This window comes from Lynx canadensis, chromosome F1 (assembly GCF_007474595.2).
Source record: "Lynx canadensis isolate LIC74 chromosome F1, mLynCan4.pri.v2, whole genome shotgun sequence".
Classification (NCBI taxonomy): Eukaryota; Metazoa; Chordata; class Mammalia; order Carnivora; family Felidae; genus Lynx; species Lynx canadensis.
Genome location: NC_044319.2, coordinates 8,480,455 through 8,496,107, shown reverse-complemented (window position 1 = coordinate 8,496,107; position 15,653 = coordinate 8,480,455). Strand labels below are relative to the sequence as shown.

General features: G+C 39.0%; 1 protein-coding gene across 1 annotated transcript in view; it reads right to left on the bottom strand.

The window, feature by feature from the left end:
• Positions 1–15,653, bottom strand: part of RGS7 (regulator of G protein signaling 7) — a 521,139-nt gene that overhangs the window by 276,485 nt on the left and 229,001 nt on the right. The window contains exon 3 of the mRNA XM_030302853.1: positions 659–755. Coding sequence (XP_030158713.1) covers positions 659–755 — 97 coding nt within the window. The remainder of the gene's footprint in view (positions 1–658; positions 756–15,653) is intronic.

The window sequence follows — 15,653 nt, the reverse complement described above, 5'->3', positions numbered from 1 at the left end:
CTACCATAGTGACAGGCAGCCCCCACTGAACACCAGTTCACCCTGAGCGCCTACGCGCTCTGTGAGAGTCTAAAGTGTGTCTCCATATTCTCCACACGTCACAGTTAGATTCATTGGATGGGCTTCCAAGACCCTCATCCTCTGACCCAAGTCTCCCTGCTCCCTCTCTACAGCCCCTCCACACATTGCTCCCTCTACACATCCTCACCCTGGTCACCCCCAGTTCTGCACACACAGCTGGGGGGCTTGAGGCTGACAGGAGTCCTCACTTTTCAAACTCAGCTCGCCTCTGCTGTCCAGGAAACCCTTCCTGACTCCTCATCGATTTTTTCATGCTCTCAATCCCTATATGTAAGCTATACCATATTGTTTCATATAATCTTTAATATCATCTTCTGCCATTTCACATTTGTTCATTATGTCTTTGCAACTGACCCAGAGTCAATTAAAGTCATGATTTTTACTTGTTTTCTTTTTTGTCTTTTGGATTTGTTTTACTGTCACTCCAAGGATCCAACGTGGTGTTGGCATGAGTATTTTATAAGGAGTTGGTGAATACATGAGTTTGAGAGTTTCCATTCTCAGTGGCTACAATTGTTTTTAAATAGTCATGTCAAAGGTGGTGGAGAAAAGAGTGCTGTGCCGAATACACACTTACCAGAGAAGACACTAGGTATCTTGGAAAGAAAGCTTTTGACAGTACGAATAGGAATTCCGTTTTTTTCATCTTGCATGCGTGCTATGACGTCTTCCATCTGTAACAAAATAATTAAAACCCTTTAAAAGTTGAACTTTTTAGAAAAATCAGTTCTTGTAACAATTACACCAGCTTTCCCCAACTGAGTATAATACCACATTCTTGCCTTTCTACACTTCATCATATTGATATTTTATTTTGGTTAAAAGACGATGGAGAAAACAGTAAGCAAAGTGGCCACTTTAAACTCCATTAAGCCACTAAAAGGAATTCTGTGCTTTGAACAGCACCTCTCTCTCCTGGTTTCACATTCTTTGGTTATAAAGGTCGACATAAAAGAGTGTTTATTTTTGAAGCTGCCAGAAACCACTGTAATAGCAAAATTCTCCCTTCGTTAGTGTCTTCTCTATGGAACTCAGTGCAAAAGAAAAGAGAAACCTTAAAAGTGTCTGTGTGGATTTCCTCTTCAAGCAAGAGACTTTCTATGATTTGGTTTATTGTGAACTTTAACCCACCTAGAAAAGCAGGACCAACTGCCAGCAACTGAGGCTTCTCTTGCCCAGGCATTTACTCAAGGGTGATTCGTACCCACATGATCAGATGCGCGCAGCACTGTAGCTCTCGGCCCATTTCCACCGTATCTATGTTTCAGTCTGATTAGTACACTATCTCCTGCTTTTGAGAAGTTTTCACGGTTTGAAAGAACTATGCTTTACAAAGCCTGATGTGGAATTTAGTTCTGAATAACATTCATGCAAATCATAACCGCTGTGTGTCTCTAAACCTGTGGCACGCATATACACACAAACACACAGAAGTGGTGTCATGGAGCTCAACATCCAGTCATTCACGGACTCGGTCCACAAACAACTAGGATCACCGACTCTAAATCAGACTTACTGATGGGCACTGTGGAAATGAAAATGAATGTAATACAGTTGCTGTCCTCAAAAAAAAGTCACAGTCAGTACTGAAAACAGTGGTAAAATCGGAGTAAGGTTTGTGGTTTGGTTAATATTGTACTGGGGCGCCTGGGTGGCTCAGTCGGTTGGGCGGCCAACTTCGGCTCAGGTCATGATCTCGCGGTCCGTGAGTTTGAGCCCCGCGTCAGGCTCTGTGCTGACAGCTCAGAGCCTGAAGCCTGTTTCAGATTCTGTGTCTCCCTCTCTCTGACCCTCCCCCGTTCATGCTTTGTCTCTCTCTGTCTCAAAAATAAATAAACGTTAAAAAAAAAATTAAAAAAAAATAGTGTACCAATATCAATCTCCTGTTTTTGGTAATTTTACTAGAATTCTATGAGATGTTTATATTAGCGGAAGCTGAGTAAAAGCGCATCTGGGAATTCTCAGAACTATTTTTTGCATCTTTTCTGTTTAAAATTATTTAGGGGCACCTAGGTGGCTCAGTAAGTTGAGTGTCTGACTTTAGCTCAGGTCATGATCTCACAGTTCGTGGGTTCAAGCCCTGCGTCGGGCTCTGTGCTGACAGCTCAGAGCCTGGAGCCTGCTTCAGATTCTGTGTCTCCTTCTCTCTCTTCCCCTCCCCCACTCATGCTCTGTCTCTCTCTGTCTCTCTCTCAAAAATAAATGAACATTAGAACAATTTATTTTAATTATTTAAACAGAAATGTTTAACGTTTTAATTTTAAAAGCTTGAAATCATTCCAAAATAAAAAGTTAACAAAAATCACAGTCTAAACCCTATATCAGTGAATTGCCAAATTCTCACCAACACAGCTTCAGAATGGTTTTCAAATGAGAAATTTTATTTGCCTGGATGAGTATTTTTCAGACTTATTAACATGAGAAACTGTTCACCAGAAACTGGAGAAGTGGGAAGAATGGGTTTCTGACTCAGCTCTTCTTATGACCATCCATGTTGCTTTGAGCTAAGTAAGCAACCTCTCTAAGGCTGCTTTGTCACCTGTAAGTGGTGATAATAATATTTATAATTACTCCTTTACAGTGTTCATAGGGTGGGGTTGGGGCTGGGCCGGGGTAATGATTTTAAGGTTAAATGATACAACATACGTAAAGCACCATACACAGATAATAAAGCTTGGACTTCAAATATCCACACGTACCCCCAATGCTGAGGGATGTTTATTCTCCACTCCCCATGTTTTGGTTTGTTTTTTGTTTTTCTTCAGAGGGAGCACCACTGCCTCAGTCCCCTACACCTTTCTGCTCCTCACACCTGCCACTCCAGGCCTGGGTTGACTGATCAGGCAGAAGAACTGGGAAATGAGCAATCGGTTGTGGGCCCATCCTCCTTCCATTGGGAAGCCCACATCTAACTCTGCTGTGTGAGAGACCTGCCCGAGAGAGCGAGTAAGACTGATGAGGACTGGGTTTCAGGATTAAAGTTTATGTGCGCATGAACATTCTTCAATAATAGCTGTACCTGCAACGCAGCTGATGCTGTGACTTCTTTCTGCCTTACGCTTTAGTTGTGGTTCTCAACTGGTTCGGAATTCGGAAAATGAAGGTGTTATAATCGGCCCTCCAAAGACCGTAACAACAGCTAAATCGTTTCACATAACGAACACATTTCATCTAACTATAGAAAACTGAAAATAGTTATACTTTTATGACTTTTTGTTTTGTTACTGTTTGCCCTTTGTTCACCTGACAGTGTCTAGGAATGGAAAATAAGCTGTTCTGAGATGTATAGTGGCAGCTTGTAAACCCTTGGATTATCAGTTTAATGGTTTAAAGTAGGTCAGATTAGACAGATGTGGAAACTTCTGACACCCATTAGTACCTCCAACACCCCAGGACGTGGCAACAGTCAGCTCTGGTGGGGGATGAATTAAGGTTCATTGCTATGAGTAGAGGTGTTTTCTCTGCAAAGTCGCACCGCCTCTCAGTTCACTGTATCCCAAGGAATGAGATTAGGAAACTGGGAATTGAAAGTGAGCTCTGTGGTTTTATTTTGAAAGTTTCAATTTTTTTCTGAGTCATAATTTCCACAATAGAAAAAAAAAATTAAACTCCATGTAAAAAGAGGATGCGTGTTCTAGACTGAAAATGTGATCATCAAAAGGTATTCAGTTGTTTTTATCTTTATTCAGATATTATTTATCCATGAAGCTTATTTACCATGACCTAGAAGGAACAAAGAACAAATCAAACAACAAAACAAAAACAAAAACAAAAACAATCTGGTTTCTAAAAGGTAACATCAGTCCCAGAAGCCACATGTAAAAAACATATCCATCTTACTTAATAAAGTTTCCCTAAGCATTCACTTGGAGTCTATTTATTTTTATATTAAGCATGGTTTTAACACACTTGATTAACTGCTTTCGCACTATTTGCAGTAGCAACTTCGGTGAAAAATAGAACGTTAAAAGCAGAGAAACTAATAGAAAAAGCTAGGCAGCAAGAGGGACAAGAGAATATATAAAGTAACTCCAATAAATACTAAACCTCTGTGGGACGATTTAAATTTAAGGTCAAAAGACTCAGATAGCTCTCAGATAGCTCCAACATTCCAAAAGAAGATATATACACATGCACCCATCTATTGATCAATCAGTCTGTCATCTGTCATCTTCATCAGTGTGCCATTGAGCTGTGAAGGGTTAGACTGTGTTCACTCTCAAGCCCTAGGGTGAGGAAAATTTCAGCATGGGATGACAGAACACTGAGCATGCCTGGTCACTGGGCATGCCTGGTCACTGAGGCTCTCTCTGAGTCTTATTTCCTTCACCCTTCAAACAAGAAGTTAGAGGCATGTGATCTGTAAGATTTCTTCCAGCTACAAAATCACTGAAGTCTGGAAATAATCATCACTTTTCAGAACTGGGTAAGTTTCCTCACTTAAGTTAAAGAGCCAGTTTCTGGGGTGCCTGGGTGGCTCGGGCTCAGTCAGTCAAGCATCTGACTCTTGGTTTCGGCTCAGGTTGAGATCTCAATGGTTAGTGAGTTTGAGCCCCACCATTAGTGCGGAGCTTGCTTGGGATATTCTCTTTCTCTCTGCCCCGCCCCTCCCCTGCTTACTCTCTCTCACCCTCTCTCAAAATAAACTTAAAAAAAAAAAAAAAAAAAAAAAAAGAGCCAGTTCCCTGTCAGAGACAAATAGATGAACCCATTAAATTGATCAGGAACTTTTACAAATTGCTTCCAACTGTCAGCACATTTTAATTTCAATGCATATGGCAAAGGGATTAAGAGCATGAACTGAGGCCAAATTTGTTTGAATCCTGGCTGTGCTACCTGCAAATTGTATGAACAGGTTAACTTCCTTTACAACTCTGAGACTCAGTTTTCTCATCTGTAAAATGGAGATAATACTAATAGTATACATCTTACCAGGGGTGAGGATTGATGAATCAATGCTAATTAAATGTGTACCCATAATACTGCTATCCTCCTCCTCCTCCTTCTCCTCCTCCTCCTCATCGTCATCATCCTCATCAACATAAGTTTCTTCTCTCATCATTATACTAGGAAGCCACAGGCCTGCTCTCTTTCTTTGACAATCGGGCTGGCAAAGACAGCTGTGGTCAAATGCCAAATGTTTATTAGAGGCAACCAACTACCAATCACGAAGTAGACAGAGGTACCTATGGACAAGCTCTCTCTTGGATTTCTAATAGAAGACTGGGTTCGTGTTGCCCCTCAAAAGACAGATTTGATTAGAAGAAATGTCAGGAAGAATATTTTTGCATATAAGCAAGGACTATGTAAACTATGAAAAATAATATTTAGAAGAAAGGGGGGAATGAATTACATTCTTTTTTGACAAAGTGAAAATGTCCCTGCTCTCATATTTTCTTGATGAATTTGCCTCTTGAAATTTAGAGGGTCAAAAGACTGAATTACAGGGCACCCGGGTTTCTCAGTTGGTTGAGTGTCTGACCCTTGATTTGGGCTCAGGTCATCATCCCAGGGTCATGAGATTGAGCCCCGTGCCAGGCTCAGCGCCTAGCAGGGATCATGCCTGGGATACTCTCTCTCTCTCTCTCTCTCTCCCTCTTCCCCTCTCCTTTGATTGTGCTCTCTCTCTCTCTCTCTCTTTCTCTCTAAAGTAAAAAATAGAAAAAAAAATTGAATTGAGATTGAGTACTCTGCAAAAGTAATCTTTTTTTCTACCGAAACTAATTCTCTATTTGTTAAAGAGTAAAAATTATCTCTTGCAAAGTAGTTTTGAGAATATCCATGGTTCAGTTTGTTCAAAAAAGTTTTAGACCTCTATTACAGAGTGCTTCACATTTTAATTACGATCTTACATCTCCCTGTTCTCCCTCAGATGTGAACTTCCAAAAAAAGAAATCTCACCTTACTCATTTTTGTATTGTTAATATGTAAAGTATATGGCCCACAAGGTGGGGCAGGGGGAAGCACTGAATTTTTGTTTATAGCACGTTTGATTTTCTGAGACCTAGAGCAAAAGTGCAAGTTGAATCATTTTAAGATTTCACTTTGAGATTTTGAAAATGTTTTATTTATTTTTTCCTTTTATCTGACATTTGGTGAAAAACTAGCCTGGGTCAGAAATATTAGAACAGAAGAGCTCAATGTGCAATAAGCTAAAATGTTATTTCTGTTCTATTTCATGCAGGGGTTCTTCAGCTTGTTTATTAGAGGAATTCCTTCCTTCAAAACATGAGGGTAAATCAGTGGCTGTTGATGAGGCTGTTTTCCTACTTGTTGGTGTGACACTCAAGTTCACTGTCACATACGTGTAAGCTCTTGAGATGAAAGGCGCTACTGAACTCCAACACACTGCTCTTTCTCCGGGAATTCATAATTAGCCTTTCCTTTGGAATAGTTTAGATGTCACTTCAATGCTTGTGATGTATTTCAAATACTGCTCAGGTTAAACAGTGCCCGCCCTCACACTTGGTGGAATGAAAGAGAGAGCAGATTATGCAGGTACATCTTTGAGGAGCTTTACTAATTATTCAAGAGGGGCCCGTCAGACGGGGGACTCCCACGTACCTATGAAAACCAAATCACTGCCTTGAAACCTTTCTTGTTCCCTAATGTTCTAAACAATGATGGGAGTTTAATTAGATTTACTTGCAGCTATATTTGCCAGAACTTTATCATAATATCAGTACTACTGATTTCATGAAGCCAATAGTTGTACAGAGACACCCTGATTGTAGGCGAAACATTTGTATGAAACAAAGCGAAAACATTTTGTTCTCCGTAGTTCTAAAAGAGAAATGAATCAATCAAAATCTCAAAAAGGAAGTTTCCCAACTTCTTATTGTAATTCACCATTAAGCACAGACACTTGGAAATATAAATGAGAGCCTGAAAGGGCATATTGAATGGATTTTTTTCCTACGTGCACATGCTTTCAAATCATTGTGTGTGGCCATCATTTCAAGTGCTAGCTATGACAGAAACAATTACACAGGTGCTTCTTGGATAGCTTAGAATTTAGTGGTGGCAGGTATTATATAACTTAAATCTGCCTATAATTCTTTTCCCTTCAAGAAGCCTTGCTAAAGAAGAATATGATTTGCACTTCTGAATTCAGTGGTGACAGCGAGAAAGCAGAGTCCGCCTCTAATGAAGGTTAAATAAGAATAATGAGATTAAAATTTGCAACCCAAACTGTTTTCTGCTACAATAATTCAGTTAAAGTTGCTTCTAATTGGTATGATTTTCCTGCATGTTACAGTGATGGCAGTCAGTTTCTCAACCCAGAATTAATTGCTTTTTCACATGAAAAAGCTACCATTTTCATGAATAAATTATGACTAAAAAACACATTTATAAAATCTAGTTACATGTAAACCTGTTCTAGTTCATCTTGAGTGTAGATTTATTTTTTCAAGAGCAATAACTAATTTTAAGAAGGTAGAGATTTTATGTTTCTATGATTTTACAGAAGTAGAGAAAGATTTCTTCCAGTTTATGGATGTTATTCTCATTTGTTTTTAAATAAAGCAATTCTCTCATCTATGTTAAGGAATATAATAAACAAACAAACAAACAAACAACTATGCTCATTAGATTTGTTAGGATTACTCGGGTTACAAGTGATAGAATTCTGACTTAAATTCTCACAAACAAGGAAATGTGTTGTAAGCATTGTGGGATGTTTTATGTAACTCAAAGATTAAAATGTGAGTGGGTCTCAGGCAGAACATTGTCTCTGCCTTTCATCTTGGCCCCTTTCATGTCTGCTTCACTTTTCTCCACCGTTCAGAAGCTTCTCCTCGTTCTCCAATGGATAGAGCAGGCCACATGGTGCCCCTACCTTCTGAGTTTTATAGCTTGTAGTCCAGAAACCCAAGGAGAAATCGCTTCTCCCTCTCATCCCCATACCTGAAATTGGGGCCAAAACTATGCTTTGTTGGGTGGTTGAGTTTGGAAGGGGTGCTGGCAGAAAACAATAGTGTTCACTATAGCTTTATTCAATAGGAAAAACCTACTGAAAACAGAGGGATAGGGTAGTATGGTAGGAAAAAGAAATGTAAGAGAAGCAGTCTAGGGGAAAGAGAGAGAGACCTGCTGAATAATGATACAGCACCAAAGAAAGACAAAAGGGCAAAAAGAGAAGAACCATGGGGCAGGCAAGCAACTCAACAGAAGTAGTTTTCACAGCTATAAGAGAGAGAGAAGCTTCTTGGCTAATTTACATGTAATATGTGGTCATCGTAGTATTTGCCCATGAGTTAAACACACACACACACACACACACACACACACACACACACACACACACACACACAAAACCAAAGCAAAACAAAACAAAAAACCCAAGAATATTACATATCTATGACAGAATAACTTACGTTTTCAGATTATTTTGTTGTTGTTGTTCCTCTGGGGGGCCATTTGTTTAACTTTCAAAAGGAGGCTAATGGCTACTTGTTACTGCAGTCAGAGTTCAAGTAGGAGAGTTGCCAGTGTCTCCTGAAATATTGGGAAAGGTTTCATGAAAAAGATAAGACTGAGCTGAGCCTACAGGGTAGCCAGGATAAAGCAATGGAAAGAGAAGGAGGATGCAGAACATGTGAATCCTAAATCAATTGCTCATCCTGGCTTCAAGAGGAGAATGAGCAAGACTCTTGCTTACAATGGTGACCTGTACAAGAATTCTTCTGCCACCTCATCCAGCTCTGTCCACCTCTCTAAAGGCTACAGTGATTCTCAAACCCATGTCCACTGTGTCATCATTTACTTCACGGATAGCCTGTTTGATATTCTCTCTGTAATAGACTCCTGTTGGCACCTATCTTAGTCCGCTCAACAGACAAATTAACTTGGGAGCAAGTTGAATATGTCACCCTTTATTTCAATTTTTGATTGACCTGATGACCTCATAAACTCTCTGTAAGTTAAATAACAATTCAAATTTATCCACAGTAAGGTCCAAAACAATTATTCCAGCCTTGAAAATTCCCACTCTCCTCACAACACCTCATGCTCTACAAATGCCCAGCTATGGCTCATTGCTTCACATTTTCTCATACCATTCCTTCTCCAGCTGTGTCCTTCCTTTTTCTACCTTCTCTGGGGGAAATTCTATTATACTTTTAAGATAATTTTGACATTAATTTTCTTACTGAAATCTTCCCTAGCCCTTTCCCCTGCCTCCCTCATCCCAACTGAATACAATCATAGCTCCTTTGGAACTCATAGATAACTTTATTATAACTTTATTTTTTTATTTATGCCCACCTTACTTTAAATGACTTATGTATAAGTTGATTCTTTACCTATTTATCATTTCTTTTATTTTTTAATATTTTAAAATTGTTTAATGTTTATTTATTTTTGAGAGAGAGACAGAGAGATAGAGCAGGGGAGGAGCAGAGAGAGAAAGAGAGAGAAAATCTCAAGCAGGCTCAGCCCTGCAGAGTCCAGTGTGGGGCTTGAACTCATGAACTGTGAGATCATGACCTAAGCCGGAATCAAGAGTCAGACACTCAACTGACTAAGATGCCCAGGCACCTCCCTAAGTTTTTGTTTTGTTTTTGTTTTTAAGTAGGCTTCATGCCCAGGACAGAGCCCAACGCAGGGCTTGAACTCATGACCTTAAGATCAAGACCTGAGCTCACTAAGATCAAGAGTCAGAGATGCTTAACCGACTCAGCCACCCAAGTGCCCCTCATTCCTTTTAGATTATAAATATTTTGATGGTGAGCCCCCATTATGTATTTGGGGGCAGAGACCATAAGGAATTGGTGGTGGAGATCCTCTGTTTTTCACTTTACATATTTCTGTGCTATCTGTAGGCTTGTTTGTTTTTTAACCATGCACCTTGTTTACATATTACCTTTATAATTTTTTTCATTAAAAATTTGGATTGAGAATGCTCAAATAATAAGATTAAAATCTTATACTATGAACTATTCAAACATCTATCATCACACATTTTGGGGTCAAATGTCCCCACTTATGTGCTGTAATATACTGTATGTAAACATTCTGTGCAATGACTAGTGGTCTTCAGCAACTAGACCGGTCTATCTAGAAATTATTTTTTTCTCTGCCTTTTAAATTCAGTGCTAATGGACTAAACTGTTTACATTCTTTTTAAATTAGTCACACCTCATTATCACCCTGGTAGACAGAATCAATAGTCTTATCATCAGCCCTCACTCAGGAGACAGGAGAAATCCTGATAAGTGAGAAATCTTTCTTGCTAACTTTCTCCTTGATGCAGATACCTGATTCTGAATGAGCTCTTTTCCTATTTTAGTTTCTGGAATTAGCTTGAAATTCCTCAGCCTCCAGGGTTTAGCAAAGGCAGACCAGTCATTCTCTTAAAATAACTTCTCAGTGAATACTTCGGAAACAAATGATCTAAAGACAGCCACTGCCTTGGGTGAGAGAAAAAGGAAGAGAATGCAGAATATACCCTGTATTTACTAATCCTCCGACATTAGGAGGAAGGACCAATGAGAGATGTCAGGAGGCTCTTGACCGAGCTTGCCATTTTAACACAGTCTCACTAATGGAAAGGGCCTCAAAGTACTGTCACAGAGTACAAGAGCTCAACAATAGCTTTGGAATTACGCTAGTGTTTCCGTTCTTTGATCAAACCTTAGCTTCTCTTTAGAACCATGTATGTCTTCATTGTTCATAAATTCATCCAACACCTTCCGAACCCATTTAAGTTTTGTGGCTCCTTGGGTAATACATCCTGTTACCTGAAGTCATAGGTATTATTTAATTTTTTAACTAATATTGGACTTTCCCAAGTTTAAAAGATGCACCTTCATCTTAAAATTCAAGACTTTAGTGACTAAGACCTTGTCTATCATACTCATGGTACATAAATTATAAATTCCGATCCTGTGTTATCCCCTTCCCCTAATAAGGAGGCCCACCCTTTCGCAAAGTTCTGCATAGAGTACCTCCCTTGGTATTGCCAGCCCTAAATGATAAAGAAATCCTGGTCTCTTGCTGGCCATTCAGCACCACAGACCCATTTCCAGGAGCCTGTGAAATAAACTCTATCCCTTCCTTCAAAACCTTCACACTTGGCAGAACAGAAATTTATGCTTACTACCTTATCCATCCTCCATCCAAGATTAAGAACAATCTTTTACAATGGACAGACAGCATCTTAGCCATCTACATAAAGTGACTGAGATCAAGAGATCAACCCAGTGGCAGAAAGAAAGCTCTCATCATGGTGTTTTGTGATTCAGAAAATGCCACATTTGCTGAAGGCCTAGAACAGCCCCACTATTCTGTAAACCCCCTACAAAGTTGCAAATTTCATGCATGGGAACTGTTAAAACAAATGATGCTTCTATCAGTGACTTTGTCCTTCATCTTTCTCCTCAGACTCATCCCTCAGGAGAAATTCACTCAGCACTGTTTCCTAGGTACCTCTGTTCTCCAGGATCATTATGTTAAGATCTTTTATTATAGTTTAAGAACATTCACACCTACTGCCTAAAGGGGTGAGTATCACCTGTGATATATTCCTGAGCTCTTAGATAAAAAAATTATGTCAAAATTATCAGAGTCATTGAAGTCTTCACTTGATTACAGAAAATCTGAATGTCTTCAAAAAGGTTTCAACGGATACAAATTCATAAGAATTCACAAGCATAAAAGAGACAGGAATGGCTATGAAGGGAAGATGGAATTTAAATCAGGAGACATCAGATTCATTTTAGCTTTTACATTAAAATATAAATTATTTAACCTGTAATTCAGTTTCAACGCAGTTATCTACAAACTATAAAATGCAGTGAAGTCCACCCTTCCACAAATTCAATAAGCATCCAGTATTTGTGAACAAAAATGTCATTAATATGACATAATGAAGTTGAACATTCATGCTTAAATAACAAGAAAGACAACAAAAACCTGACTTTATTTCATCCCCTCCTTTCTTGCTCTCAGCCTCATTAAGGAGTTCTCATATCATCAAGCTTACATAGTATTTTTAGCCAGGGGATGGGAGGCGGGTAACAGTTAGAGATCAACCTAATAAAAGTAAAGACAGAAATATGGATGCCATGTTTCATCATTCCATTAAAGATATTACCACACATTCATTATTTGTTCTGTAAGAATCTATAGAGATTCTCAGAGAAAGACATGAAAATTCTTCTTTCAGGGTCTCTTGTCATTACACAATTTCCATAATGACACTTGGCATGATGTGGAATGATGTTGGGAACAGTAGGATCAAACACAGGAGGCAAGAAGTGAGGCAAGACCGTACAATTAATTTGAACACATAAAGCTCCAGAGTTAGCCGAGTGTCTGGAGACAATGGAAGGAGGATGCTATGTAGTCCAGTCCAAATGTGAAATGAGGCTAAGTTAAAGATTCAGCTGGGAGGCACATTAGTTCACTCATCTTGGGGAAGCCTCCCATTTTAAACATTTGTATCTTTATCCATTAAATGGAGATAATTCTACCAATAATTCTATTAATTCTATTAGAAATTTCTATTAATAATTTAATAGAAATATTTCTATTAATAATATTATTATTTATAGACATATTATTTCTATTAATAATATTATTATTTCTATTAATATTATTAATAAATTAATAATTTCTAATAATTTCTATTTAATTCTAATAGAATTAATTCTATTAATTCTATTAATTCTAATAGAAATAATTCTATTTCTCATGTTCAATGAGGAGCAAGTGACATATATGTATAAGATACATAGTTATAAAAACTATCAAGTATTATTATGAATACTATCCTTAAGTCACTGAGCACATGTACCAGGGTCTTCTTAAGTGCAGAAGTCGAACTGAACTCTGATTTCAGAAGACCAAACATTCAGTGGTAAAGTAAGAAGCAGTAAAAATAACAAGAAGCTTGACCTTTGATCCATCTTATACTCATTGTTTTTTGTCCTTTCTGTACCCTTAGCCTGGTAAGAGCTATAAATGTGCGATGAAGTTCTCAGAGTCCAAGCACTGTCAGGGAGACTTCAGATACAGATACTGATCAAGAGGGTCAAGACCAGAAAGGATAGCACACTGAGTGAGGAAATATAAGAGATACATGTTCTTGCAGCATTGATCATGGTGGGAAAACATGACAAACTTTCTAAGCTGGAGAGACAAGGCATCTGTGCTCACCGTGGAATGTACCATTTCCCAACCTTGAACAGCCAGGCAGCTCTTTGCCCATATGCCTTCTTGGGAATCTAGAATCTGAAACTTCTTGCCAGGGCTCAGAAGCCAAAGGTATGAGGTCCTTTCTAAGGATAATGAAAGGATGCTTTCCCAGTGGTTTCACTGATGTACAGGTTCTCACCTGAGTTAGACGCTTCTGTTACAAAAATGCAAACAATAACGCCAAATGAAGTCATGCCCTACACAGCCTTCTTTCTCAGTGAGGGTTCTGTAAGAGAATTAAGCCCTTCAGAATATGAATAATTATTTTCTCAATTCTCTCAGGGTTGGTAGAGGACTAGCAGCATTCCAAATGCATAGGAGAGAGGGTAATTTATCACATACAATGGCTCCCTCAGGCAATTAGGGCTTAATATTCTCAGAAAATCCAGGCTGAGAGTGCTGCTCTGGACAAAACCTGTCAGCGCATGGAGTGCTATTTTTGGAGCCAGAAGCAATAGCTGTGCTCTGCTTCCCCTGGGAGGAAGCAGGGGATTTGGATTAAGTGTAGGCATAAGGGCTGAAGACCCGTATTTTCAATGACGTGATACCAAGATATATTACTTAAGTAACTTACTTTATGATAAATTCTTTTGTAAAATGGGGGCTCAGAGATGTCTCTGGGACAATTTTTGTGTAGTTCTGCCAGAAGTGATCAAAAAGATGACCTTCGGTCACCCCCACAACATGTAGGTTTCCCCCGTTATGAAAACGCAACGTTCCCATGAAACCTCTCATAAGCCATAATGGCTTAAGATGAAGAAGCCATTAGCACTAATTTATTTGGAAAGTTTTCTGGACATTCCCAGACCCCCAAAATAATTCTCCTAGGCTTTTCTGATACCTTAGGTCACATTTTGCCAACAGCTACACAAAATAAGTGGAGATAAAGCACAGATGGTCATGGACAGAATTCAAAGCTCTGGTGGCAGGATGCTGAAACACTGAATGTAGTTCCTGGGGAAGGCACTAGCCAGCACCACGCTCACTGACTGGGGTAAGCACTGCCTCTATTAAGGGCTTGCTGCAGAAAGGATGCTTAATATTCCACTTTGGGCCTTTTTTCGTAGAAATGAAAACCATCTTTGGATGTATTCTGGCTAGTAAAAACAGGTACTAAAATATCTCTTTCATAAAAGCAAAGTGGCATAAAGAGAACTTTCTAAAAGCAAGGATACCTGTACATGATTAGTGTTAGCAGAGGTTCATCCAGGCTGCTTAGTCTAAGAATTAATACCCTGCCTGTGACTCTCATTCAAAAACATTTTTTAAGGGATTATAACCTGAATGCAAGGCAAAAGCACTTTAGAAGGACAAAAGCATAATCACGGCCATCATGATTGCCATGATCATCTACTTCAGATGCACACACTAAAAATAAACACATGTATAGTGATTTGGCCATTTGCCTTAGGTTTCATGCTTTTTAAGGTTTTAAATTGGTTTCTGCTCCTGCTGAGCTTGACCTTTTCCTCTGTGTGACATTCCTTGGTTTACTTATTTCATACATTGATTTTTAAATTTCAATTTTCTAGAATTCTTTTGAGATCGATGAGTAAATTGTAGAAAGGCAAAAGGAAAAGCATTTCCCCTCTAACTGTCCCTTTGCTAAGTGCTGCCAATTCAAGGCACGACAAAGTTAAAATGGACTTTATTTTTCAGAAGCATTTGAACAGGCATATTGATCTTCCAAACCCACTGAACAGTTAGCTCTAAAGAAGAGAAAACTCAATGTAAATTTTCTGGTTCATCTTTTACATGTGCAAGGCTGGGAATGGGGAACAGGCAAAACAACCTCCTTTGAAAGAGGATCCACCTATGAAAGAGCGCTCTCCATACAGGCTTAGTGCAACTGCTCATTCATTCTCTTGCACTCTAGAGAGGGAAATTAGGCTGCATTGTGGATTTGTTTACACAAAACCCCTAAGCAAAGTAGGTCTAAGCCTAGACAACTGCATGGATAACTTCTAGCCCAATATCCTTTATATCCCCCGTGATTTTGTTTTCTCCATACCAAGGACATCAGGACTCTCGGTTGCCTTCTTCCCGACAAAAGTTCTCAAAGGTTTCATGATAAACTGAAAAGACAAAACAAACAAAGGAATGTGCCTTACTTACTGCGAGACAGCCTGTATCTATTATCTTAAACTTTGGACTTGAGAAGGTCACATAGACTCAGCAACTATTCCACAGCACCAGCCAGAAATCCTGATCTGAAAACCTAAGTGTATTTGGCTATTGTCAGAGGCACACGTACCACGCCCAAAATAGTCCAAATACTGTAATGTTACAATAATTATTATTTATATGTGCATGTGTCTAACAAAATTATGGAATGTAATCATTTGCAATACTGGTTTGAAGGACTAGTCCTT